General features: G+C 37.1%; 2 protein-coding genes across 4 annotated transcripts; both read right to left on the minus strand.

The window, feature by feature from the left end:
• Positions 1 to 7,361: 7,361 nt before the first annotated feature.
• mrpl28 (mitochondrial ribosomal protein L28) lies at positions 7,362 to 11,409 on the minus strand. Of its 3 annotated transcripts, none has more exons than XM_034867616.1 (6): positions 11,238 to 11,409; positions 9,714 to 10,023; positions 8,450 to 8,602; positions 8,226 to 8,360; positions 8,025 to 8,111; positions 7,362 to 7,792 (listed from the first exon to the last, which is right to left on the minus strand). In XM_034867616.1, exons 2-6 carry the CDS (start codon positions 9,996 to 9,998, stop codon positions 7,697 to 7,699), a joined length of 756 nt encoding a protein of 251 aa, XP_034723507.1. In that variant the 5' UTR covers positions 9,999 to 10,023; positions 11,238 to 11,409; the 3' UTR covers positions 7,362 to 7,696. The 3 variants fall into 3 exon arrangements, with proteins under 3 accessions (XP_034723507.1, XP_034723505.1, XP_034723506.1); XM_034867614.1 differs by having other exon boundaries at positions 8,025 to 8,114; XM_034867615.1 differs by having other exon boundaries at positions 8,025 to 8,114; positions 11,260 to 11,376.
• A 1,724-nt stretch (positions 11,410 to 13,133) lies between these two features.
• On the minus strand, positions 13,134 to 18,088 carry LOC117942238 (zinc transporter 1). Its single transcript, XM_034867613.1, has 6 exons — positions 17,845 to 18,088; positions 15,985 to 16,578; positions 14,888 to 15,214; positions 14,430 to 14,707; positions 14,028 to 14,215; positions 13,134 to 13,510 (listed from the first exon to the last, which is right to left on the minus strand). Exons 2-6 carry the CDS (start codon positions 16,568 to 16,570, stop codon positions 13,198 to 13,200), a joined length of 1,692 nt encoding a protein of 563 aa, XP_034723504.1. The 5' UTR covers positions 16,571 to 16,578; positions 17,845 to 18,088; the 3' UTR covers positions 13,134 to 13,197.
• Positions 18,089 to 19,114: the final 1,026 nt, after the last annotated feature.

Here is a 19,114-nt window from a genome sequence, read left to right on the forward strand (position 1 = left end):
CTATACTATGACTTTTCATCATTTTTTGACATGCTATACTATGACTTTTTATGACATGCTATACTATGACTTTTATTGTACGCTACACTATGACTTTTCATCGTTTTTTGACATTATTCATTATTATTCATTTACTTTTTTTGACATGCTATTCTATGACTTTTTCTGACTTTTCGACATGCTGTACTATGACTTTTATTGACATGCCATACTTTGAATTTTTATAATTTTTTGGCATGCTATGCTATGACTTTTATTCATTGACTTTTTTTGACATGCCATTCTATGACTTTTTATGACTTTTCGACATGCTGTACTATGACTTTTTTCGACAATCCATATAATGACTTTTTTTTAAATCACTTTTCAATATACTATACTATGAATTTTTTTGACATGCTATACTATGACTTTCTTTCTTTCTTTTCACTCTATTCTCTGACTTTTTTCAGCACTCTACGCTATGAAGTTTTAATCACTTTTGCAACATACTATACTATGACTCTCTTATCCCTTTTTTAACATGCAAGACAATTAATTTTTTATTACTTTTTTCAACATACTATACTATGACTTTTTTATCACTTTTTTAACGTGCTATACTATGACTTTTTTTAATCCCCTTTTCCTGACATGCCATACTATTTATTTGTTATCACTTTTTTCAAGACGTTATACTTACTTTTTTTTACAACATACTACATGACTTCTTTTATCGCTTTTCGACAAGCTACTTTTCACATTTTTGAAATGCTATGCTATGACTTTTTCATCACTTTTTCACCATGCTAGACATTGACTTTTTTATCACTTTTTTCAACATGAGATACTATGACTTTTTTTAAAACAGTTTTTTACTTGCTGCATTATGACTATTTTATCACTTTTTTTGCCAAACTACACTATGATTTTTAGATCCCCCTTTTTCAACATGCTACACTATGACTTTTTATCACTTTCTTTGACATGCTATGCTATGTCTTTTTATTCACTTTTTCTTTACATGCTATGCAATGACTTTTATTGACATTCTATACTATGACTTTTTCCAACATGCTATACTACCAATTTGCTTTTTATCCCCTTTTTTTTACATGCTATACTATGACTTTTTTTACATATTGTATAATCACTTTTCAACACACTACACTATGACTTTAACATGCTACGAAATTACTTTATTTGACATGCTATGCTACAACTTAAAAAAACAAACATTTTATCACTTTTTTCTTTACATGCCATGCCATGACTTTTATTGACATGCAATACTATGACTTTTTCATATTTCTTTGACTTGCTGCACTATCACTTTTTATCACGTTTTTCCAACATGCTATACTATGACATTTTTATTACTTTTTATAACTTTTTTTGACCTTGATATTCTGTGAAATTTTTGAAATACTATATAACTACATCTTATCCCCTTTTTGAGACTTTTTAAAAGTTTTTTGACATCTTGTACTATGATTTTTATCACTTTTGTTGATATATTATATTATACTATGAATTTATCCTTTATGAAAAAAGACTTTCTTTTGCCTTTTTTATGCCTTTTTTCAACACACTATACTATCACCTTTTTCAACATGCTTTACTATGACTTTTCAAATCGATTTTATCAACATGCTTGATATGACATTATTATTATTTCACTTATTCATCCCCTTTTTAGTTTACCATACTAACCTATTACTTTTATCCCTTTTTGACATTCTATATTATGACCTTTTTTGACATAATATACTATGACTTTTTATCAGTTTTCTGACATACTACACTATGATTTGCATCCCCTTTGTTCAACATACTGTACTATGACCTTTTTGACATACTATTTAATGACTTATTGACATTGTATTATTGACTTAATGACTTATTCATCCTCTTTTATGACATACTACACTATGACGTTGTTGACATAGTGACTGTTCATGACTGTTTCATGACTTTTTTAAAATAATTTTTAGACATAATATACTATGACTTTTTAATTTCTTTGTATGACTATTTTTTTTTAAATCACTTTGATCAACATTTTATCAACTGTGACTTTTAATCTCTTTTTATGACATACTATACTGTGACGTTTTTCGTCATACTATAATATGACTTTTTTATCACTTTTTTTCGTCATACTATACTATGACTCTATGTCTTTTTCAACATAATGTACTGAATTTTTTCACTTTTTTCAACATGCTATGCTGGGACATTTTTAATTCTATTTATTGACTATACTATTACTTTTTTTCTATATGCAATAATATGACGTCACTTTTTTGACATAGTATAGTACGACTTTTATAGTACTTTTTTCGCGGAATATACTTTTCCAACATACTATACCATGAATGTATCACTTTTTTTGTCAAACTACATTATTACTTTTTTGACATACTGTACCATGACTTTATCCCTTTTTTCAACATTCTATACTATTACTATTTTTGAAATTTAAAAATGCAACATTAAAAGTCAGTTATCGCATTTTTTATTTAATTGAATATTGTTTGTGACAGTTTTGTGTGAATGGTTACATTACAAATGGTCACTTCTGTAGCATTTACAAAAAAAAGTATAACCTCACACATTGTCACATTTTTAGACAAATCATGAATCACTTTTTAATATTTAAACATCTGTAACATTTTGAACAAATCATGGCCTCTACCACATATTAATACAAATGATCACTTATCTAACATTGAAGAACTCATCAACTCTGTTACATTTAAAACAATTCACGTCACACGTTGTACTAATTACACCTCTCTAACAATCTGAAAAAATCATCACATCTGTCAACATTCTGTCATTTTTCACATTTTTGTCCAACAACAATATTAGAATTTAGAGTCCTCGTGATGTTTTAAAAGAAAATCTGTAAAGCTTTTTTTTAACATTCTAATTATGGCTTTTTAATAAAAGAAATGTATGGCATGCTATTATCTTTTTTACTTTTTGAAAAACCTAATTGCGTACAATATGACTTTTATGCTTTTTCTTATTGCATCTTTGGTGAACTTTTTAGGACGCACTATACTATTATTTTGTAAGATTTTTCATGGTGTAACATACCAGACTTTTTACAACATACAATGGCTTATTTATGATTGTTTCATGACTCTTATGCTATGACTTCTTTTTAAAGATTTTAAATATGACATACTATCCTAAATACAACTACTACTATACTAAAACCTAAATTTTTTTTGTCCCAAAACTATACCATGCGATAATTTTATCTGACTAAAAGCAATCACTTTGACCAAAAGCCGGAGATGTACAATTTAATATATATAAAAAAAGTAGCAAACCCTCACATTAAAGAAGTTGAAACCTGTACATTTCTGATATTTGTGCCTGATAAATGAATTCATTAGTGGACTGATTGTTTCAGCACTAGCGCCACTCCCACACACCTGTTTTTACAGAGCAGTAAACAAACAATGGAATGGTGTGGATATTTAACATTCATCCATCTGTGAAACTGGTGACCACGTGTGTTGCTGTTGGCAGGTGTGCTACTTTTTCTAGTTTTGGCAGTCACTGTTGATCTGACCTGAACACACATGGGACCCTGGGAAACTCCACAATTGCAGGTTTCCAAGGCATCTGATCTAGTTATAAAAGATATACACTATATTCTTCCTGTAAAATGGTGCCACCATACCCTGCCGCTGTGACTTGTCTGGACATGTACCTCTATTAGTTGTAACCCTAGACAGTTAAAGAGGTTGTAACATGAGGCCATCTGAAAAGTGGTTCTTTAACAAAGACTTTAATTAAAACAGCACGGTTGTAATTGCTACAGGAAATGTTAGCATACACCATGATTTACTTTTATTTAGAAGAAGAGGAAGAAGAAGGTATACTTTATTTAACATGCAAGGGGAAAAAGTGTTCAATTTTGATGTTTTAACACACACAGGATGGCGCCATGAGCAGTGTGCCTTGCTCAAGGGAACATTGGCAGTAACAAGGAGGTAAACTGACACCTCTCCAGCTACCACTCCACACTCTGGGAATAAACCAGGACCCTCTGGTTCCCAAGCGAATCCTAAGAAGACACACAAAACATACAAAGATCTTCCAAATATAATGTGTTTTCTTATAAATTAAACTACCCTACAGTAAATGCAAGTACAGCTGAAACAATAAGTCGATTAGATGGATCAACAGAAAATGAATTGGCAACTATTCTGAAGTTCAGCCAGAAAAAGTCAACATTTCATGGCTCCGTCTTCACGATAGCCACTTTCCTTTTTTAATTATTTGAATAATTAAAACATGTTTTCAATGAAGTTTGGATTAGCCTATTGGTTAGACAAAACAAGCATTGTGAAGATGTTACTGTGAGCTCGGGGCAATTGTGACAGCATTTCTTACCATTTGAAAGAGAAAACAAACACCAGACTTAACAATAATAGTAATAATAATAATAAAAAGTATACAAATAGTATCAAAATAAAATATAACATAATGTAAAATAATATAATAATGATATGCCGTTTTATACAAACAGTTAAAAATGAACTTGACCTCAATCAATATAACAGTAAGTTCCAGCTTTTACTTTAATGCATGAGTGATATAATATAATAATGTATAATACTATAACAGTCACAGGGGACATTGTTCTTCCTTTTTTTCTTTTAATACTTTTAAGTACATTTTCCAGATGTGCTTACTTGCTTTTAGTAATATATTCTTTGTGGTATTAGGACCTTTAGTGTAACATCTGATTATTTCCTCCACCACTGATACCCATTTCAAACTGCTAAATATCATATTTATATCATATTTATAATATATAAATATCAACTTTCAATTGTGTGATGAGCAGAGATGTCTGTTGGTTTGTGGAGACTCTGGGGAAAACTGAGCAGACAGGGTGAGTCATGTGTGGTGGAAATTATCAAAGATAGAAATAATGATGCAGAGATTGAATCTTTTTTTAACCTCAAATGTATGAAGGTGAAGGTTGTTTTTCCGTTGCATCAATCAGATGAAGTCATTAAAAACTTTCACTGGAGTCCCACCCACTCTCTGTCAGGTGAGCTGTTTACCTAGCACCTCCTGCTAAATCACACACGTTACGGTAAATACTCCGAGATGGAAGCAGTATTCAGCTCTTGTACTTTAGTAAAAGTAGCATTACCATGGTGTAGAAATACTCCTTTTAAGTAAAAATACTGCATTCAAATTTTAACTCGCTTAACAGTACTAAAGTATTAGCATCAAATTAAAAGTATCAAAAGTAAAAAAGTATGCACAATGCTCCATTCCAGAATAATGTATATTATACATTTGGATCACAATGATTAATGCAATAATATGTACATCACTTTAATGTTGTTGTTGGTAGGGATCTTTTATTTAACTTAGCCTACATACTGCTGGGTAGCTTTTGAATTCCCCCCAGGGATCAATAAAGTCTTATCATGTTGTAATCTATAACAACATATCAAATATATATAGTGGAGTAAAGTAGGGTATTTGCCTCTGCCATTTTGAGGCAAATACTTCCAATAGTTAAGACATTTCTCTCAAAAGCATAAATGTCAACCTCATGGTAGCGCTGGAGGACAATTCAGGGAATCTTCAAAATCATTTGGTCTGAATCCAGTAGCAGTCTGGACCAAAGTGCTGGAATGACTTGTGCTGTCCCTCAAGTTAGCCCCTAAGTTAAAAGATAACTTAGTTTGATCTATAAAAACAGTCAATATCTGGCCAAAGGTGGTTAGGAACTGCAGATTGAAGTTATGGGCTAATGATTTAACAAATTGTAAAATGTGACACAGACAGTTCATACATGGGCCATAGTTCATGGATGGCACTTTCAGACAAACTAATCTTTGGAGCCTGATTTAAAATGAAAAGAATGTGGTCCAACAAGCCTTATTTATCTCAGGAGGGGAAGGATGAAGCAGCCAGATGTTTGTCTTAAATTGTCTTCAGGCAGAGACAAATCACCAAATGTGGCACTTGGTTTGTTTAGAATGATTTGCTAATTGTGTGCACTATATGAAGGGGGTAATTCCACAAAGAGGTCGTATCTATATAAGGAGTTAATCTTTCTGTTTACAGGTGCAAGGTATCCTTTTTTTTACTTGTTGCCAGGTTACAACACCCACGGGAGTCCCCACACCAGCAGGGACTCCCCATCTTACGATAATAGCTGCAACCACAAAGCGACGCAACATCAGACTACAAGTGCTGAAAGCGAAACCAGGCAAGAAACGGTTGTTTTTATGTTTTGTAACCCTCTACTCCGTATTTCTTTCCATTTTGCAACTTGAGCACCATATAAGGAGCTTAGCAGCATCAGTGTGTTTTCATGGACAGATGTGTGGTTTGTTACGACACCTAATTTTATGACAGTACTACTTGTTATGTTTAACAAGACAGTTAAAAAACAGGTTTTGAAACATTCATTTCTGTTCAGTTTCAGTTCTTGGTTTTCAGTTCTTAAGTTGTAACTTGATTTTAATAAACAAAGTAGGCCTCATAAATCAAACAATGTCCCCTCTATTAAATGTGTTTCAACTTTACTCATTTAAAGCATTTTGGTCCCATCTACTGGGGAAAAACAAGCATGACAAGACCTGGGTCTACAGTACATTATGGAAAATATGCACATTTACATTCTTGAAGAGAGTTCATGAAAAGTACCTATACCACATTATAAAAGTACTCGAATACAAGTTAAAAACTTGCGTTCAAAATCTTAAAAGTAAAGAGACATTACTATTAGTTTTAGCATATACTCACCATGCAGTGAAATGGTTCCTGTCAGGTATATTACTACTTATAATATTATGTGATTACTATTGCTGATGTGATAAGATAGAAATAGCAGTTTAATTTAATTTTATAAATTAAATTAAATTATTTCACTACTGGCTAGTTTGAGCTTTAACAATGCATCATGCATTATTGTAGATTGTTTTGACATTTTGACAATTTACATTTTAAAATGTAAAGTTTCTAATAACTAAAGCTGTTAAACAAATGTGGTGAAGCAAAAAGTAGATTTTTACTCCAAAAAAATGAAGTAGAACTATAAAAGTACCTCAAAATTATACGTGCAGTACTTGGTACTGTTAAGATTGATACCAATCTCATATTTACTCTCCCTACCTACTGAAATAAGAAACTGTATGGCCATATTTAGAAGTATTTTATGAGCAATGTTAATTATGAAGCCGGATCAATCTTCTTATCCAACTCTCAGCTAACAAGCATATTACTCAAAATGTCAAGCCATCCTATTACTTAAAAAAGACAAAAACTGATGCAGTGAATTATATAATTATTTAATAATTACTAGAGAACAGAAACAAGGTTTAGGAAAAAAAATGGAATCTTTTATTGTTGAGATATCCTGTACAAGGGCCTGCTATGACAGCTGGTCGGGGATTATTTACACTGACAGAGGCTTTTTTCCTTAATTCTTAAAATGTTGTCAATTTTTGGATCATAAATGCAAAGGGGAAATAAATAAGAATTATTCCAACATGACCTCGTCTCTTGTGGTCTTTTCCCTTTGTGTCCCTCCCAGATAGAAACATGAGTTGTAATTGCATGACGTTCTCCAGGGTGAACAAGTTTAAGAAACTTTGTGATTTCCACCACGATCTGGAGAAGATGGACAGTTCAACACACGTCTGAAAAGCTGACTCTGTATTCACTTATTCTCTATGAGGTGTGGCTCAGAGAGTTTTTGGACGTGCAGCTCCTTCACCAGCTCCTCCACACAGGCCTTAAACAGAGGCTCCGGCTCCTGAGAGACAAGAGGAAGAACAAAACAGGGTCAGGTGATAATGTCATTTTTTATAACTTGCAATGTAAGTCTTTTCATTAAAAAAATGACGCTATTTTTTCACTTCCTATAGATCTTGAAGCCTGCAAAAAAGAGCATTAGCTCTACTACTTAGTTTCTGTGAGGTAAAATGGTTAAAACAAGGGGTGAGTGAGGGGGAGCGTCAGGTAGGTGCGTTTGAGGATTTTGTCACCTTGCGCTCCAGCTGCCTCTGTTTCTCCACGGCCTCCTCCAGACTAAGCCCCAACCACTCCGCCTCCTCCTCAGGGATCTCAAACTGCTGCTTCGACAGAAGGAAGCATAAAATATCATGTTAATAACGACAACTCTTTCTTTTGTACAGTAGCTGGTAAACATCAGGGCTAGTTTTAATCTCTCCTCTCTCAACAGATACCTTGTATTTGTTGTAGACCTTCTCTCTCTTGACAGGGTCGGAGGGGTAAAGCTCTGTTTCTCTGCGTGCCAAGCGAAGCAACATGGCCCTCTTCAGGTCCACCCCCAGCTTAGAGTTCAGGTCTTCCTTTGATGTCTGATAGAGTTAGAGAGATAATTAGTCATAAAAAAGCCAGACGGAGAAAAAACCCATAATTTTGTCACACAGAGGTAGCGCTCTCTTACGCTGAGAATGTAGAAGTCGAAACCAAAGGCCGCATCGATGAGGTCCAGCGTGCGTGGTGTGACGGTGATGGTGAACTTGTGATCAAGGATCTCGCTGTACAACTCTCTCTTGAACAGCTGTGGTTTCCACGTCTTCTTCAGACGAGTCGACATCTATGGAAAGAGACAATTTAGACATGTATTATATCTACAGTTACGTGTCTTACATTTTGCAATCAATGACAAAAAAATCAGTGAAGCTGGATTTTGTAAACACACAACTTATAATGTACTTTTAGTGATGTGTATGACAGGGCTGTTTGTGTGTGTGTCTGTGTGTGTGTGTCCACTAGACAGTCCCATTTAGTTCAATGAAAAAAACTAAAGTGTGATAAACAGAGTGGAAACTTATTTAACCTTGTAATGTTTTTTATGTATGAATTCTAACGTTCTTACCGTGAGAGGGCAGTTGACAGTGAGCAAAGGATGACATGCTAATAAAGCCCAAGCTGGATATCAATCTACAGCTACTGGAAGCTTCTACTGCGTGTATTATGGTATATAATAAAGTAATGTCAGCACTAGAGCCCGACCAATGAAGGATTTTTAAGGCCGATACAAATATTTGGTTAATAAAAAATGTGATATGCCGATATATTTTTTTTTTAAATGTTATCCAGAATCGTGTACCAAAACTTAAACAGATTTCCCTGACATTAGTTATTTGTAGTTATTTGTGATTTCTCACTAACATAACATGATAATAATTTGTTTTATTGTCCCGACAGAACAGAGAACCCCTCAATATATATTAAAGTTAAATAATTAAAATGTATAAAAATACAAACTTACGAGTTGAAACTTAAAGTCCTTTGAACAAAAACACAATAACCAAAATAATCAGTGTTTCCAACAGGGACGTTGTAGAGCGTCCTCTGGTGGACAAACTAACGCCAACACTCATTGGTTGACCTTCTGTTTTTATTTTATTTTGAAAATTTTATTTTAAAAATTTTCATTTATTAGAATTTGTCATAAATGATTCTGATTAATGAATATTTAAAAAAAATATATATATATATATATATATATATATATATATATATATATATATATACACACAAATATTTTTATTTTTATCAGCCATTATAAATGCTGATGCCGATAGTTTGGGAAATGCCTAATATTGGCCGATAATATCGGCCTGCAGACATATCGGTCGGGCTCTAGTCAACACACACTGTACTAGAACTAAAGAAAGACAATCCTCTTCCTGGAGACTCACTTTGTCGTTATTGGCGTATCTGAAGCCTGATATCCAGCCCTCGCCTCCCCACAGGCCATCCTGGGAGTGTGGAGGGTAGTAGATGGGTATCGGGACATCCTGCACTCGTTCCTTCTGTTTGGTCTTCGGGTTGACTTGGTACTGGACTCCCAGAGGTCTCCAATGGACAGGGCTGGGCTCTTTCGGCTCAAGGGACTTAAGGTAGTGTTTGGGGAGACGAGCGTAGATGCCCTGCTTCAGTTTTAGGGCCTCCCAGATTTTGGGGGAGTATTTATGAAAAGGCATAATGGACTATCTTTAAAATTTAAATCTGAAAGAGAGAATAAGGAAAATGTCAGATTGAAACATGTTACTTAGTGAAACCATTAAGAAAATCACTAGTTCCCTGCACAGCATTATAAAGGTGTTGCAAGCAATGCAATTGAATCAAATAATAAGGGAAGACTTCCTGCAAGTGAATAACTGACTTAATTGAGAGAAGACAATCAATGTTAAGGTAAGATTTATAGTCAAAGACTTACAAATATTAATGTTTTTCAGATTTTCTCAGTTTCTACAGTTTTTCCTGATCCGACCAAGTAATTAGTTCTAACACGTAACAATTACGTTTAGCATTGATAATCTGTCTATTTCTTTTTAGACAAACAGTTTAGTTTCTAAAGTATCAGACAGTAAAAAATATACCCTGTATGTGGCCAGTGATATCTTCAATGGCTTGTTTTGTCTTCCCTAAAAGTGGAAGCACTGAGTGTTTGGAGTTTTTCTTGATGAACAACTTAAATGATTATTATTTTTCAACATAAAATGTTACCTTATTAAACACCCCAAAACAAACAATCTCCTGCCCATTTAGTCCAGAGTCCCAGTAACCAACCAGTGTTTCTACACTGAAATACTCCTCTGCTGCAGTTTTGTCAGTTTGTTTATGTGTTCTTATGTTAGAGACCCAATGTAAGCGTCATATGATATCAGATGAAATACTAACAGGGTTTACATTTTGACACAGGTGCTTAAGACTGGGTGACATGCAGGAGCAACCTCAGGGCTCTTACCATAGGGGGTTTAAACAAATTCCTAATTAATCAAATAACCACAAAGTACTTGCCACACACATTACCTTATAGTCTGGGGCTTTTAGTTTTCATGAATTGTCTTGTGATTTTTTTCTATCAGTAGTTATGACACTAATACATCCTAAAAAAAAAAAAAAAAACACTCTGAAATTGTGTTGTGGTATTTGTCAATATATCTTTAAGTGAAGCTATAAACAGACAAAGAAATTTAAGAAGAAACTGAAACCTTAATTAATTACAGCCATGCTACAGTTTAGGACAATTAAAACCTAAAAAATTAGTCTCTGACACGATAAGTGATAAGTTACTTTTAGAACTAAATAAATGTAACGTTGCTAACGTTAGTTAGCAGGACGCTAACTGGCACAGACCAACAACACAGTTATACATCAAAACAAAGCCTCTACTAGTCTAATATACCGTTGAGAGCTCGTTCATATGTCTGTCTTACCGGGTAAGACGAAAACAGTTACCTCCACCAAGAAGAATGTGAGTTTTTAATCTAGGTTAGTCCAAACTAGACAGGCAAGGACATCACGCACATCACGCTCAGTCTCCACAGCACAGGCAGATTTCCGCATTGGTTGGCCCGCCTACACACAAAAGGAGAACGATTGGATAGCGGGCCGGAAATGTATGCTGATTATTGGCTTGCAGAGTCTGTCTATCAGTGTTGTTTTCCGGGCAAAGCGGATGTAGAAAATACATTCACAGCAAAGTCTTCTTGCCTAGTGACCACAGTGGTTATGGACTATACAGGTTGTAGAACACATACATGGTTCGAACGCATATTAGTAATATCATATATACTTTGTATATACATTTTGCAAGTTGTTCTATCATTCAGTTTGCTAATTCATTTTCGTGACTACTATCTTTAATTATATGACATTATAATATGTTAATCAAGTAACTTTATATCTGTCTTAAATTCACTGGAGATTCTTAAGTAACTTGAGCCTACTTTAATAAAAATCTCACACTGTCACAACAATTCTGAACTTTTATTGTCTAAACAAAGATAGAGCTTGACAGGAAGTATGTTCGCAAGGGAATTTTTTAACGATGGTAAATTCTGGAAAGCGTAGAAATTGAAAGCAGATGTGTGGTGTTAGGATGCTAACAGTGAACTAGAAAATCTCTCTGACGACACACGCGAAACAATTTTTTATACGTTTCATTAAGACGACTATTCACAGCACTTCGCCCGAAAGGTGGAATTGAACCACTCTGCAGCTATGCAGCTACAGGTTTGAAGCCTGCACCCCGGACCACCGAGGATCATCCGGGCACTTCTATCATGTCTGTCAGATGTTTATATGGCTCGTACTAGCGTGAGCGTCCTGAGTCAGGGTGTCTCCGAGGCCACTCTAACGTTGGTTTGTATTTCTTACAAGGGCTCGTGCACACCGATTATAATCACGTCCCGGATGCCCTAAAACATGTTTACTTCAAATAAACACACAAACAAGGGAAACATTTGTCTGTTCTGTGCTGTGTTATGCAAAGCAAACGCATTGTGATTGGCTATCTGAATATAAAAAAGGTGGAGCCACATGACGTCATCATAGGTAGATGTAGAGCAAATATACACAAACAGAAATCCCTTTTCGACATTTCATAGCAGGACAGATACGGATCTAACTGTGTCTATAATATTAATGACATTATAAATGGCTGCATTCCATTTAAAGTGTGCCAGTTATATGCTGATCCTTTAGTACTGGTGCTTTTCCTGCCATGAAAAAGCCCTCTGTGTGATCTCTCAGCCTCACATTGCCTATATGTTATATGTAGACACAAGTCACTCTACACACTACACATCACGCACTTGCGTGTCATATTTAAATTTGTAAAGTAGGTATTAACTGTAGCTGTCAGATAAATGTAGTTGTGTAAAAAGTACAACATTAGTGGAGTGGAAGCAAAAAGTAGCATAAAACACAAACACTTCAGTAAAGTACAAGTACCTTTAACTTAAGTACTTAAGTACAGTACTTGCATGAATGTACTTTCCACCATTGGGTGTGTTGATAGAATTACATTTAGTATGTGCACATGCATGTAGTATTAAATGACTCATTTTTTGCATTTGTTTTTGTAATTTTGCTGCTGTGACACTGGAATCAATTAATTTTAAATCTAATCTTGAAATAAAAATTGACACATTTAAATAAATGTCTTTGTTTTATTTCAATACATACAAAAGGTTCAGGTACGAATGAATCAACACGAGAAAGATGCCTTTATTTTCACAGAATTCACCTTGATATTGCTTTGGTGCAGCACCATATTAATATCACAAAACTAGCAAAACATTTACATATAATGTGCAGGCAATGTTTTGGAGATTACACATTCAAACCTCTACCTTTACATTCATTAACTACTTTTTTTTCCAGGGTTTTCAGTCAGAGGAAGGTGTTCTCAATGACAAGTGTCTGGGGCTCTTCCTTTGTTTCCTCAGCTGGTGGTGCCAGCACGCTCCTGGTCTCCTCCTCTAACCGAGAACAGCACATGTTCCCGGTACAAGCCTTTCCACAGGCGAGGCTGCAGGTCAGAAAAGGAGGCAGGGAGGGGTCCACTCTTTGCACGACAGGTGAGGTGTCCCCCTCACTGCCCGCAGAGGACCCAGAGCAGGAGGCAAACTCTGGCTGAACGGTGCAGCAGCTCACTCCTACACTCTGCAGCACCTTTGTGACCCCCGACATCAGATCATCACACCTGGACATGTGTGAAATGAAGTAGAGTTTTTAATCTGGACAAAAACACATTTATGATAACCATCCAGAAACAGTCCTTAGAATCTATTAAAATTGATTTGAGTATGATGGGATTAGACCCTCTATCGCCCTATGTGAGCCGGGACTGGCTCCAACCCACTGTGACAATGCTGAGGATGAAAGGATATGTACATACAGTAATGGATGAATTTGCTGTGTCTCATCCCAAGCATGAAAGAAACACGTAGTAAACTATCACTGTCATTTTTTTTAAAAAACGATACTTACTACAGATAACCCTAGCTCCATGAGTTTTAGTTAACGTTAAGCTTTTCCCAAAGTAATAGTACACTAATCTAGAACAGCAAAAAAACATGTTTTATAAGTGCTCGGTTATACTGCTAATTTACAAAAATTAAATCCTTACCTTACAGCCAATCAGAATTGAAAATTCCTCAATAACAGTGGCACAAACAGTTAGAACCACCAGGTACAAAAGTCAAACTGTTCCACTTCACCTGTGCACTGGAAACCCAGCATGGCAGTGTACGTGTACAGAGGCCACCAAGAAGGAGTCAGTTAACTGCCAGACGTGGAGGTCGTGCACAGCCTGCACCCCAGGGACACTCATCATCCTCCGCCCGAGGTCTGACACACAAATGTGTGGAGGTGTGGCCTGTAGCAGCAGCAAGCCGTACCTGTGCACCTGGAGAGATTGACCAGTGAAAAGACATGTAACTACAGGTTTGGAGGTTTTTATGCTTCATAAATAACAAATTGGTTGATTTATTGACTCAGCTGCAGCAAATTGTTGTTATTCGTGGGTTGAACTCTTAATGTGGTCTTCATTTAATCTTCAGCTAAATGTTCAAAAGCAATATTTTAACTAAATGGTATGACATAAACACACAGAGCCTGACCTGTGGCAAAGCTGTGGAAATCAGCATAATCACAGCCAGCAGGGAGAGGCCCGGATCCAGGTAAACCAGGAGGCCACAGGTTCCAGAGTGGTGCAGGCACTGTGGGCTGACCAGCAACATCCCCAGGCTGATGAGCAAAGCCAGAAAGGAGGTACAAAGGCCCTGAATGATGAGGACGTACCACAAGAGACTGACGAGAGACCTGCTGCTTGGTACAGTGCTCTCAATGTGGTGTGACGACTTGCAGACAGGGGAGTTGCTAGATGCATTTTGACTGTCTGAAGAGGGAGAAAACACAATCTTCAGGTATGTGGTTAAATCAAAATGTTTTCAACAACAATCATTAAAGGTTGATGAACAAAACAATACAAACACCAACAATATATATGTGAATGTGAAAATTGTAATTTCACCTCTTTTAGGTGAGAAAGGTAGTCCAAAAAGTTTAACTTCCTTACCAAGATGTTTTATGCAGGTGTTGTCTTTGGGACTCTCTGTGATGTCATCTGAATGTCTCTCACACCTGGAAACCTTCAAAACTGCAAAACCGCTAGCTACGTCAGAGTCCCTGCTCTCCTGTGCAGCAGCTGCATGCAGGTGGACTTCCTGCTGTTGTTGTGGTGTTTGAGAGTCAGTGTCAGGGACACTGGAGGTTCCTGGGTTACAGAGGACAAGTGCCCTATTGTGGAGTGAGTCATCCATGGTCGATTGGACGTGGCTAACGCCACCCAGGACTTGTCCCGGCTCAGCCTGGCCTTTGGCCTTGGTTTTCTCTGCAGCCAAGACTGTGGGAGTCAAACAGAGGAATGAAAAATAAACATGGACAGCGTTTGATGTTCCTTACTTGGCAGCTACTTCAGAGTAAAAAATCTGTCACAACAATATAATCACCTGGGACAAGCACACTAAGTCTTCTGTAGTAAAGATTATGATTACATAATGCCAGTATAAGTATGTGCTTTCATATGACATAAGTTGGTGAGACAGACAGAGGGGCTCTGCATTCTGCAGTTGTACTTTATTTTTCATGCATCTTTGTGTACTGCCACAAATTCCACATTCTCCTAAATGCAAACATTTTAGCCCCCAGAATTGCAGAAACTAGTCTTACATTACACTTTAAGATCCTTAGAACAGTACAGTGAAAAGTGTGGTAGTCACCTATTAAACAATTTATTATTGCATCTCAGATTAGCTTGATCAAATTTATATTGTTAACCAGTTAAAACTGGATAACACGTGTTCAGACTCCAGTTGTAAAAATCCCATTAGGACCTGCACCACTCTCATGCAGCCTATGTGGTAAACGTGAAACTACAGCTAGCATCCTGTTAGCTTTGCATTAAGAGTAGAAAATGGAAGGATGATAAACACAAGCCACAACATGACAACCCAAATGTTCGCATGAATGGCTTATAACTGATCTAAAAAGCATTTGTAAGTAGTGTATTGACCAGTTAGAGCATTTAGAAAAAAACCTTATTAGAAAATGACTTATACTTTGCATGTGTGCATCTGTTCTCAAAGTGAACATGTGATCTGTAAGTAATGTTACCGTTGTGGCTCTCTTCAAGGTGAGATTCGGTCTCCGTCTGCCTGCTGGCCCCAGCTCTCTCATCCTGCAGTTGAACCCAGTTCTGCCAGACCACCAGCATCTTATGGAGCACACTGAAAGCTCCAACCACCACAAGCAGCAGGGGGTGCTGCACTGGCTGTGGTTCCAGGGAAAAATTGCTGATTTCCAGGAAGTAAGAGAGACACAAAGAGGTCAGGAGGAGAGTGGAGATGAAAGCCCCCACAGGCTGAATCCTACTGTGGGTGTAGGACACACTGCAGTCTGAAGACCCAACGGTCTGGGTCTCAGGTGGGGATTTGATGGATGGCACTGCAGGCAGGGTGGATGGAAGTGCTGCTGAGGAGGAGGAAGCATGTGGAGGAGATGCAAAAGAGTCCAAAGTAGAGAATGGAGGTTTTATGATGCTTGCTGCTTGAAGGGGACGAAGAGTCATGTGCAAAAGGATGAAGAGTGTGTGGAAACCATCCACCAGGGTGATAAGGGATTTGCACAGCTGACTGATAGTGACCTCGCAGACCAGCAGCAAGATGGTCACTCCCAGCATGCACCTGTGTAGCACCCTCATATCTGCAACTGAGAGCGCACACTAGAACTCTTCATAGATTCAAACACAAACACACACACAAACACACACACACTTCTTCTAACAACCTCCTAACAACCTCCATCTTCTACATTAAGCTCATTATTTATTTTATTAAAGAAGTTTAAAAAAACATGGATGTAAATCATGTTTAAACAATAATTTCCATTTTTTTCTCTCTTGTCACTTTCTAGTTTTGGAAACATTGTCTTAGATGTGCAGTGGCCGTGTCTTCGTTCAGAAGGAAACAACATGTTTTACAGATGGAAACAAAGTTTGAGCTTGAATTAGAGCCGTCAAGGCTTTCCTGAGCAACACTGGATGCTGAAGTTGCATCTGTTACACTCAAGGTCAGGATGTTAGCCGCATTTGTCCACACAGTTCCCACATACTACTGTGCTGTCTTAGCGGATTAGAACCCTGTAGTTATGGTGCACTCATTACTGGGAAGTCAGCATGCCTGGGAAGCCAAAGCTTAATGTGTATAATATAGGTATGGGTATTATCAAATAATAAAAAAAGGTTTAATCTTTCTCTCTGGAAGGTAGTGGAGTAGAAGTATAAAGTTGCATAACTCAACAACATTTAAGTACAAGTACCTCTTAGTACAGTGCTTCAGTAAAGGTACTTTAAAAGTTACATTACACCACTACTTTTAATATTAATTAAAAATGACCCACATCAGCATGCCACAGTATAACTGATCATTCACTACTGTGCAATTTTGAGGTACTTGTACATAACTTTAGTATTTCCATTTCCTGCAACTTTTTACATCTAGTCTGCAGCAATTAAAAGGGAAATACTGTACTTTACTCTTACATTCATGTGAAGTTAGTTTGCAGATGATCTATAATACAGGTGAAGATAGAAATGCAGAAATGCACAAAGTACCTAGCAATTTGGAATATAGTTCACAGTAGCTACATCTTAACAGCTGCAACATTAAACTGATGCATCACTAATTATAATCCTGCAATGATATACAGTAGATTATTTTGTAATGAACCGAAATTTATACTTTTTCTTAAATTTGAATGCATGGCTTTTACTTGTAAAAGATTGTTTCTTCACCGTGGTATTACTACTTTTACTTAAACAAAAGCTATGAGTACTTCTTCCACTTCTGACTGTAAGTCATGATTAAACCAGCATGTAGATGTAACACACGGCGGCACTTAGAAATCAAAGTTAAAGACACATGCAACAAATGTAGACAATCTACGCATTTTATTTTCAGTATAAAGTTTAATTACCCCAGAAAAGAAGACTCTCGGCCAGACAAGTTGAGTTCTTGGATGTGATCAGTGTGCCGCAATCAGAAAAATGTCATTCATCGTGCTCACCATCACTCCCTGCCTGCGTCCCACCGCACTCCTCCTTTACTGTAATCACAGTCATGTGAGCTGGGAAGGAGGGGGTTGTGGGATATCTTCCTTTCCTCAGTCAGCCCTGTTTGCATTCCGTCCTCAGCTTGTTGGTGGGAGAATACCTTGAATGGACGATCCAGTGAAGCTAATTTGATAATAATTGATGACTAATTCAATGTGCCGCTGCACTGCATGCAGCATTGGCACAAATTTTTTTTGAGTGTTTTTGTCAAGGAGGGCCAGTGATGCAGAACCCTTGTTACAGTGGGAATTATACACCCTCTTTTTTAAAAAAAGGTAGAAAAACAACAATTATTAAAACAAAGCAAAACTCAGTGTTATGAATTCTTCTGCCTTTTGCCAATTGACCGGTAGATTGTGAGCTTTGCCTTTAGGCTGAGCTCTCTTTTTGTCACAACAATGCGACAAACTGACCCGCTGCACCGATCTCCGACTAATCTCCCGCTTCATTGTCCCATCACTTGCAAACCAGGCCCAAAGGTATCTGAATGCCTTCACTTGGGGTAAGGACGCATTCCCTGACAACAGACTCCAGGCACTCCATCGGTTTCCTGACGAGAACCATGGCCTCAGATTTAGAAGTGCTGATCCTCATCCCAGCCGCTTTACACTGGGCGGCAAACCGATCCAGTGAGTGATGAAGGTCACAGGCCGATGATGCCATCAGGACCAAAAATCCGTGGCAAACAGCATCAATGAGATCCCCAGCCCACTGAACTGCAACCCCTCCCCACCCAGACTACGCCTCAATATCCTGTCCATAAATATTACAAACAGGATTGGTGACAAACAGCTCTTGCTTGTGTCATACAGAGATTAGATGGCCCTGAGAAGGGACCCCCTCACCCAATACTCCTGCAGCCCCTCCCACAGCATCTCCCAGGGTACCCGGTCATACGCCTTCTCCAGATCCACAAAACACATGTAGACCGGTTGGGCATACTCCTGGGCTCCCTCCAGGATCCTTGCAAGAGTGAAAAGCTGGTCTGTTGTTCCACGACCAGGACGGAATCAGCATTGTTCCTCTTCAACCCGAGGTTCAACTAACAGCACCTTGGACTAGACTTTACCTGAGAAGTGTGATACCCCTGTAATTGGAACACACCTTCTGGTCCCCCTTTTTGAACAAGGGAAC

Source organism: Etheostoma cragini, chromosome 3 (genome assembly GCF_013103735.1).
Source record: "Etheostoma cragini isolate CJK2018 chromosome 3, CSU_Ecrag_1.0, whole genome shotgun sequence".
Lineage (NCBI taxonomy): Eukaryota > Metazoa > Chordata > Actinopteri > Perciformes > Percidae > Etheostoma > Etheostoma cragini.

What these genes read in the sequence shown, in the direction of transcription:
- mrpl28 (XM_034867614.1), bottom strand. Translation starts at nt 9,998, where the DNA reads ATGCCTTTTCATAAATACTCCCCCAAAATCTGGGAGGCCCTAAAACTG. An exon ending in GATACGCCAATAACGACAAA is followed by an intron (nt 8,603 to 9,713) that starts GTGAGTCTCCAG and finishes CTCTTTCCATAG; the next exon opens with ATGTCGACTCGTCTGAAGAA. An exon ending in AGAGGCAGCTGGAGCGCAAG is followed by an intron (nt 7,793 to 8,024) that starts GTGACAAAATCC and finishes CTTGTCTCTCAG; the next exon opens with GAGCCGGAGCCTCTGTTTAA.
- LOC117942238 (XM_034867613.1), bottom strand. Translation starts at nt 16,570, where the DNA reads ATGAGGGTGCTACACAGGTGCATGCTGGGAGTGACCATCTTGCTGCTG. An exon ending in CCTTGAAGAGAGCCACAACG is followed by an intron (nt 15,215 to 15,984) that starts GTAACATTACTT and finishes TGACTCCCACAG; the next exon opens with TCTTGGCTGCAGAGAAAACC. An exon ending in CACCTGCATAAAACATCTTG is followed by an intron (nt 14,708 to 14,887) that starts GTAAGGAAGTTA and finishes CTCCCTCTTCAG; the next exon opens with ACAGTCAAAATGCATCTAGC.